The sequence below is a fragment of the Plectropomus leopardus genome, chromosome 9 (assembly GCF_008729295.1).
Source record: "Plectropomus leopardus isolate mb chromosome 9, YSFRI_Pleo_2.0, whole genome shotgun sequence".
NCBI lineage: Eukaryota > Metazoa > Chordata > Actinopteri > Perciformes > Serranidae > Plectropomus > Plectropomus leopardus.
Genome location: NC_056471.1, coordinates 35,629,214 through 35,638,403, shown reverse-complemented (window position 1 = coordinate 35,638,403; position 9,190 = coordinate 35,629,214). Strand labels below are relative to the sequence as shown.

Sequence of the window (9,190 nt, the reverse complement as noted above, 5' to 3'; positions counted from 1 at the left end):
GAGACATATGGTGTTTTCATCCGTTTTTGCAACATTTTATGCTATGGCTATAGTATGGCAAAAATGTCAAAAAATGACATGTCCCAAAAACAGCTAAAAACTGCATGAAATAGCATTAAATAGCATTAAATAGTGTGCCGAGACAAGCCATGGCTTAGAATGTTGCAAAAATGGATTTTCGGAAGGATGTGAAGGCAGACACCCTGGGATGGTAGAAAAAGTTAAAACTGCTTGAGGCAGGTTTTATTCAAAGATAAAAATGTCAAAATGTGAATCAAAAGCAACGGTTTCCTCACTCCCTGTTACAGGACTTGCATATACCGTGCAACACAGGATCTAAGCAAGATAAGGCAAAAGCACAAAAAGCACACACACCATGATCTGTTGGTCCTCTTTATCTGGAGGTCCGTCGCGTCATCGCTCGCTCCACTCTCTCCTCATTGGCACGTTGAGTAGAAACTTCCTCCTCCTGCTTGGGTGTCATGTTTGTACACACGTGGTTTCCGGTCATTAATTGCTAAAACAGCTGCTGCTGCCGATTCATTAACATGTTAAACGTGCTCATGAGCCAGGGTGCAGCCATTTGCATGTTCGTGAAGGGGTTCGTCTCCCTTGGAGGCGATGAGCAGCTTGGGTTAGGATCTGGGTGCGACTTTCCATTCTCGGCTCGTCTCCAGACAGATGCATTACAGCTTGTAGAGACACATCATAGTATAGTATGTCGAAAAACGTCAGATTTTGACAAGTTGAAAAATTGGCTGAAAACAACATCTAACATGCTATAGTATGACTGTTGGGCTCAATTTTGGACCATGTGCCTTTTTTATTGTATTTTGGATGATATGTTATAGTATGACTTTTTTATTGTATTTTGGATGATATGTTATAGTATGACTTTTTTATTGTATTTTGGATGATATGTTATAGTATGACTTTTTTATTGTATTTTGGATGATATGCTATAGTATGACTTTTTTATTGTAAAGTATGACATTTTGGTACTAATTTGGATTTTGTGCTACAGTATGACTTTATTGTGCAATTTTGGAAGACATGCTATAGTATGACTTTTTATGCTATTTTGGACGATATGCTACCATATGACTGGTGCGATTTTGGATGACGTGTTAGAGTATGACTTTTTAATGGTATCTTGGACGACATGCTATAGTGTGACTGTTTGGATGGATTTTGGACGACATGCCTCAGAAAAGTGCAAGGCTACTTTATGACTATTTTGCGTTTTAATAACATGGTATACTCTGACTTTTTCAAGGTATCTATATAGACATTCCCTTTTTCCAATTTTTTATTTAAAGGCATACAATACAACATTCTATTAAAAAGTATAATATACTATGATGTTTTGTGAGATTTTTGGATGCATATTATACCGCGAGGTCTAACCCTAACCAACTTTATAAGGAAATCATTCTTTTTTCATTACATTTAACAGCAGTGTCAAGTCTCAGCCTGAGCCATGGTCGGTGCCTCGTTCAATAACAAGCAGCACGTACTTATTCTGATCTCTGCTCAACTTTCAGTGTAGTTTTCTTTCCAACGGAGCGTTGTTTCTGTTCCTCTCAGGATGAGGTCAGGTATGATGTGACGTCAGGTTGTTTCAGGCATCTGGCGGAGATCCAGATGAGGGGAACGATGGAGGGGAAGTGAGTCGACGGTTAGTCAGCTCCGAGGCGCTCCCTCTGCCTTTCCCTGGGAGTGATTGACAGAGTATGTCATCAGGTGGCCGCGGCTAAAAGAGTCCTGACGCCAGTGAAACCCCGTGAATCATCCGCCAATATTTATGAGCTAGTTTCACGGGAAGAGAGAGACAGAGAGAGAGAGTAATCCATCAATCAGCAGAGAACTACAGCCATCGGCACTTATTAATCACACATAAATTACACTTTTGCAATCATTGCATTTTTATAGACCATAATGATCGAGCGATCTGCGTTCCTTTAAGAGATCTCAGGGCGCTGATCCAAAAACTGGAACCGGTCTCTTGGATTTCATTTGTCTACGAATTTATGAATTGTCGCTCTGAGTGATTGCATCAATAATTTGATGTTGGTTTGTTGCTGGTTTTTGGTATTCTGTCCGCTTTATCCACTTGTTGTAATTTGGTTTTACTAAAAATTGTATAAATTAAATGTATTTTTTCAAAAAAGAATAAAAAGTCTCAGAAAACAGCCCTGTTTTTATCTTTGTGACAATGTTTATTCCAGCTGATCCAAGATTTAATTTTTTTTTTTTCCATTTCAAAACATTGCAGAGAAGGCAATGAGCAACTTACCAAAACATGTTCCTGAGATTAGGCAGGAAATGTTTTTAAAAGTTGCAAGGAAATGATCATAAAGTCAGGGAAAAAAGAGTAAAAAGATTTAAAAGGATTTTCGAAATTCTTTGAATGTGTCCTTTTTCACCAAATTTTAAGGTCATTTTCTTTCACCTTTTTCTAATTTCTTGAAATTATTGAGACATTTAACGTTTTCCTTTTTTTTGTCGAAAAAAAAAACTTTAAAAAAAATTAAATAAAAAAATTCTAAATCTACAAACTTCTTGCAATTTGTAGTAAATTTCTTAACAAGTTGCTCATTGCCTATAACTCTATCGTAAAGATTATCGCCACACGGCTTCATGATCACACGCCATCCCGTCACACGGAGACCACGTGATATTTACGAGTCACCCGAGGCCTTCGCCGGGAGACACCTGAGCGTCGCTCCGCCAGTCTGACAGATTGTGCAACCTGAGCTGTGAGTCAGCTCGCCGCGCTGCAGACGGGACGTGTTTTAACAGCCACACTCGTGTTTTACCAGCGTTCGGATTTTAAATCACATTTAGGATCATTACTGTCAGGAGGAGGACTACAGGAGGACTACAGGAGGAGGACTACAGGAGGAGGACTACAGGAGGACTACAGGAGGACTACAGGAGGAGGACTACAGGAGGACTACAGGAGGACTACAGGAGGAGGACTACAGGAGGAGGACTACAGGATGAGGACTACAGGAGGACTACAGGAGGAGGACTACAGGAGGAGGACTACAGGAGGACTACAGGAGGACTACAGGATGAGGACTACAGGAGGACTACAGGAGGAGGACTACAGGAGGACCACAGGAGGAGGACTACAGGAGGACTACAGGAGGAGGACTACAGGAGGAGGACTACAGGAGGACTACAGGACTACATGTTTTCTTGGGCATCAGTGCCTCGTAGATTTTCCCATTATTTATTTCTTGATGCATTATTTTATTTTTACGCAGTTTAAAACAGAAATGTTAACATTTGATGCACCGTTCCAGATCTCTCTGTCTGTCTCTCTGTCTGTGTCTCTGTCTGTGTCTCTGTCTGTGTCTCTGTCTGTCTCTGTCTGTCTGTCTCTCTGTGAAGGTTTGCTTTATTTCACTTGATGTATTTTACCTGTATGAAGACTCACCTGTCTCCCTCTCTGTCTCTGTCTGTCCCCCGTCTGTCTGCAGGTGAAGGTTTGGTTTCAGAACCGCAGGACGAAGCACAAACGTCAGAAGTTGGAGGAAGAGACGCCTGAAGCTCAGCAGAAGAGGAAGGGCAGCCAACACGTCAACCGCTGGAGAGCCGCCACGCAGCAGCCCGGAGGAGGAGGAGGAGGAGGAGGAGCAGCGGAGGACGTGGACGTCCTCAGTGAGGACTAGATTGCAGCAAACACACATAAACACACACTTAAAAACACATAAACACACACTTTGTTACTGTCACCCTGATTCAAGTCAGACATCGAAACTGAACTTTAAACGTGCGTCGAGGCGCCTTTTTCACATTTAAAAAGAGTTTATATCGACAGACTCGTGTGACCAGGATCAGGACCAGGATCAGGACCAGGATTTTAAACTTGAGCTGCTGACTCAGTTTTTCCTCCACGAACCAAAATGTTGCAGCTAATTTGTAGTTATTCAGCAAAAAGTAAAGTTTACGATGAACATCACTTGATTTTCCATGTAAGAGCAGCAAAAGCCAAATTAAAGCCATAACTGCTGTGAGAAATGAAGTAAAAATGATCGAATTTCTACTTAAATGACAAAGAGTCTCACTGAATGACAAAAAAACGAACAAACGTGAGGCTGTAAATTCATTGCACTCAAAAATCAATTTGGTGTCAGTAATTATCAATAAGTGATAAAATGTCTCACTTGGACAAAAGTCTGCACAAACTGTAAAAGGGAAGAAACAGCTGATTTCTTTCAGAAACTCAGAGAATGAAACGAGCCACAAATGAAGAACACATATCACATCAACACAGACGGAAATCAGTAAAAAGTACAAGAAAGTTACAACAAAAAGAAACAAGAAAAAAGACCTTAGAGAAGTGCTTAAAAAAACTAATAATTTTGTAATATTGCTTGACATATGTAATTATGATTATTATATATTAAATTTTTCCTTTTCTTTTTTCTTTTATCTCTTTTTTTCTCCTAAACATTTTCCCTTTTTAAAAATCATTTTTTAAACCTACAAATTTCTTACAGTTTGCCCAACATTTTTTCCTCGTGTTTTTCAGAGAAATCACACCAATTTGCTCAAATTTCAAAGGTTTAAAAACTTGTGAAAGGCGTCTCGCTCCGCGTTTAAAAGGTTAAACCATCTGTCCCAATACTTCGGTAAAATTATAATATAAAACCTGCAAAGACAGTAAAACTTAATCACAGAGGCATAATAACATTAGATTTGTTACTTTTTGGACAATTTATAAAATGTAATGATTTTGTTCCTGCACAGAAAACACACACACACACACACAAACACACACACACACGCGCACACACACACACACGCGCACACACACACACACACACACACACACACACACAGAGATGTCTACAGCTCACCTTTCCGAGGACTGATGACGTCCCTGAAGGCGTCGCGTTCATGCAAACGTCAGGAGGTAAAAACTTTCTGACGAGGATTAAAAAACTCTGATCAGCCGTGAAGGAGGAGCTCAGAAAACAAACTGCAGCTTCCTGTCGCACTGACGAGGAGACTTAACGCTTCCGAGAGGCGAAAATAAAAATAAACAGGAATCCAAACGTGGTCACAGCTGTTGACTGAACACTCTGCGGTGGATTTTTGGTGCCAAACGAAAGCCAGCGTTCCTGAAAAAAAAGAAAGGCAGAGAAGATGAAAGTGAGAAGAGAAGCTGGTTTCTGAGCGTCTGTCTGCAACAGACGGCGGCCGGCTCGCAGGAAATCTGCTCGTCTGAGAAACGCGTCTGAATCAGGAGAGAAATAAGGTTCCTCCAGCAGGAAGGAGAAACAGGGGGCGGAGGAGGTGCAGAGGAGAGTTTTCTGAAACAAGAATCCACCTTCAGCACCTAAACTCTGTCGGAAAGCATCTGGCTGTGACGCTTTCTGTCTTTATTTTCACAGATTTTTGTGCCTATGTGACTAATGGGAATAATTTCTGAAACTGGACCAAACTGGCTGCAACGTCCCCATTTTGCACCATTAATCCTTTGAAACCTGAATAAATTGGTTTTTTTTCCCCAAAAAATATGACGAAAAGGCCATGTGCACATAAACACACACAAAAAAGTACCAGAAAATGACTAGAAAATTAGGAAAAAAAGGAAAGTTACATCAAAAAAGTGCTTAAATAACGAAAATAATAATTCTATTAAATCATTTTAAATGTAAAATTATGGGAATTAAAAATATAATTTAGGAAATTTATCCCTAGCTGTTTCAAAATAATAATTTCCTAAATCTAATTATTTCCTGCAATTTGCAAAACATTTCTTGCCAAGTTGTTTTTCCGAAGCTCAGGGTTCAAAAGTTTAAATACCGTCGGAGAAGTGACGTCAATCCAGGTTTCAAAGGGTTAACGTCCGTCCACTAAAGGTCTTTGTTTAAGTCGCTGACAGGCTCAGACTTATATTCTGAGCATCTGACAACATTTTGGATCGCTGCAGAGAAACAGCTGTGTGTTAAAAATAAAAAAAAAATAAAAATCACCAAACAGACCAGAGTCCATTTAAATAATCAGCCATTTTATCGTCATAAAGTACACTTCGTTTAAAGCGGACAGAAATAACATAAACCCATAAAATAAAAGAGAGAGCCGTCTCGGTTCGTTTTTTCGGTTTTCCAACAATCACCACCTCTGGTTTGGTTGAAATTAACCCTTTCTTCACCCAGTTGTGTGAAAATACGCTGCCTCTGTTCACGCTAAAATAAGTGTTTATTTGAATGGAGTCTGGTGGGTTTGGTGATGGTACTTTCGGGGATGTTTCCGGCTAAACAAAAAAGTTCTCACTCTTTAACGACTAGCTGTACCGCCAAGCGTTTTTTAGCCTCCGTGAACCGGTCGAGTTTCTCCGACAGTTTTCATCCACGTCTGTAAAAACACGAAGATCTCAGCACCGTTTACAGATTCGTGTCACCAATTCAGTATCTGACCAAATGTGTCCCCCTCTGCTCCTGAGGTATGACGCCGAAAACATGGTGATGTCACAGCTGACCTTTGACCTCTTAGATATAAATTGTCAGCACTTCATCATAATATCCTATTTGACATTTCTGTGAAACTTGAGCGTGTTTATTTCTCAGTTATGTTTTTACGAGGTCACCCTGACCTTGACCTTTGACTTCCAGATGCTAATCAGAATCATAGTCCAAGTGGACGTTTGTGCCAAATTTGAGGAAACTCCCTCAAGGCCATCTTCAGATATTGTAGGAAAATGAAATGCATAAAAGGTCACAGTGACCTTGACCTTGAAATCGCCAAATTCCAATCAGCTCACTGTTGAGTTGAATGTTTGTGTCAAATTTGACCACTAAAATTGATTCAGCTCATTGTTGAGTCAAAGTGGATGTTTGTGCCAAATTTGAAAAAATGCCCTCAAGGCGTAATCGAGATTTTGCATTTGCGATAACATACAGGTGCATCTCCAAAAAAAAGAATACCGTGATTTTTTTAAAAATAATTTAATTCAAAAAGGTAAACTTTCATATATTGTAGATTCATTACATGTAAATTTCAAGCCTTTTTTGTTTTAATTTTGATGATTATGGCACATATAACTCGTGAAAATCAGAAATCCAGTTTCTCTAATTAGTAGAATATTTCCTAAAATCATTCAAAAAGTAATTTGTAATACTGAAAAAGTATGTTCATTTTATGAGCTGCTTTACTACGAATAACTGCATCCATGTGGCACTGAGGCGACGGACCTGCGGCTCTGCTCTGTTCCCGAAGCCCACGTTGCTTTGATAGCGACCTTCAGCTCGTCTGTATTTTTGGGTCGAGTGTTTCAAATATTTCCATTTTATTTATTACGTATTTCCACAATTGTCTGAAACAGAAAAATGCTGAAACATTTTAGTTCACAAAATTATTCAGTTTTCACTTTCCTAAATGACTGATGGAAAATACTGAACTTTTTCACAATATTCTGAGTTTTTGAGATGCGGAGGGACGACCCGACCAGGGCTACCGCCGGTGCAGTGGCACAAAAACGTCTGCATCTGGAGGGAATCTTTCACATATTTACATCAGTCTGAGCCCGACGGTGACAAAGACAAACTCTTTGAGTGGACGGACACTGACGGTGAATACATCGCGGCCTGTTTCGTCTCTCAAAATACTGAACCGAATTCTGTTGTTCCCATCACTCGCTCAGACACAAAAACAGGGAAAACTGCGTCCACGTTGAAAAATACTGAAGTTTAAGTTCAGGAAAACAGCGCGACTTTGAGCTCACCTGGCAGACGTGACTCACGCAGGCGGAGTCTCTCTCGCCGACCGCTCCTGTCCATCACAGCTGTCCTGTCAATGAAGGAAAAAAAGGCCTTAAAAAATAATGCAACACGTCAGATTTAACCCTGTGAGACCTGAGCAAATTCAGTTGAATTCTGGAGCAGAACTTCATGAGAAACTTGCACAATATTACAAGAAAATTACTTGAAAATGAGCGCAAAATAAAGAAATGTTAAAAAAAACTGAATTTTAATAAAAACCCCCCCCCACTGATTTTCAGATCATTTTCCTTTTCCCCCCCCCCTCTTTTTTCTTTGGTTTGTGGGACATTTCTTGCCAAACAGACCGTCAGTTTCTCAGGTTTCAGAGGTTTAAATGTGTGACTGAAAACTGATGTTGATCCAGGTGTTGAAGGGTTAAAACAACCATAGAAACCAGGGCAATATTCATAATAAAAACATGTTTCAATGGAGACTAAACTCTTTGATTTCACTGTTTTCAGTTTTCACACGATTTCTAGTGTTTATCTGGTGTCAACTTTAAAGGTTTACAAAAACCGCCTGAATGTTTCTGCTTTCACATTCACTCTCTTCTGTTTTCAGCTCAAAATCAGTTTTGGAACGAGCCGAACGTCTCAGACTGATAATATTTATTAAGCCGAGTTTAATCTGAAGGTTAAGAGTCAAACTTCCTGCTGCAGGGACCTGAAATCTTCTGTTTTCACAGAGTTTTATTTGACAAAAACCAAATGAAACACAACTTTTTTTTTTTTTTTAAAAAAACGCAACAATATTTTATATTTTTTCATTGTCAACAAACCCCAGGTCCGTCTCTTAATACTGTCAGACTTCCTGTCTGTGGTTCCAAACTCAGTGGTTCCTATTAATGATGTAAACCTGTAAAAACACAAATCTTTACTTTGATAAGTGATTTCCTCACACAGCGGCTCACTATAGTTCTAAAAAATCCTAGAAAAATTCAAAAAGAATTCTAATTCTAAAAACGTCCTAAAATCCCAGAAATGTGCTAAAATCCTAGAAACATCCAAAATCCTAGAAAAGTCCTAAAATCCGACAAACTTTCTAAAATCCGACAAACTTTCTAAAGTCAGACAAACTTTCTAAAATCCTAGAAAATTCTATAAACGTCCTAAAATCCGAGGAAGGAGTGACTTTGTTTGGGGACTATTTTCAGTGGCGGATTAATCCACACCTGGGCCTTTTTAGTGGGGATTGTTGACAAGAATAAAAATATAAACTCATAAAAATCATTCGTCCTGCAGGACGATCACGGGTGTCTGTCACTGACGGGTTGATGGTTTGCGTCGTGCTCGGCGGCACTGCGGCAGAGCAGCCGTCAGAAACCAGCCGATCACTTTTCATCCTGCTGGTAGTTTTTCGTCTTTTTGGATACAAAAAAAAAATGTAGGTATTTATGTAAAAACTGGATTGAG

The 9,190-nt window shown here is 39.6% G+C and overlaps 1 protein-coding gene across 1 annotated transcript in view; it reads left to right on the top strand.

Moving 5' to 3' along the window:
• Positions 1-4,353, top strand: part of LOC121947795 — a 7,174-nt gene extending 2,821 nt beyond the window's left edge. Inside the window, exons 2-5 of the mRNA XM_042492911.1 lie at positions 1,588-1,667; positions 2,622-2,733; positions 2,823-3,214; positions 3,440-4,353. Coding sequence (XP_042348845.1) covers positions 1,588-1,667; positions 2,622-2,733; positions 2,823-3,214; positions 3,440-3,680 — 825 coding nt within the window. The 3' untranslated portion in view covers positions 3,681-4,353. The remainder of the gene's footprint in view (positions 1-1,587; positions 1,668-2,621; positions 2,734-2,822; positions 3,215-3,439) is intronic.
• The last annotated feature ends 4,837 nt before the right edge of the window (positions 4,354-9,190 follow it).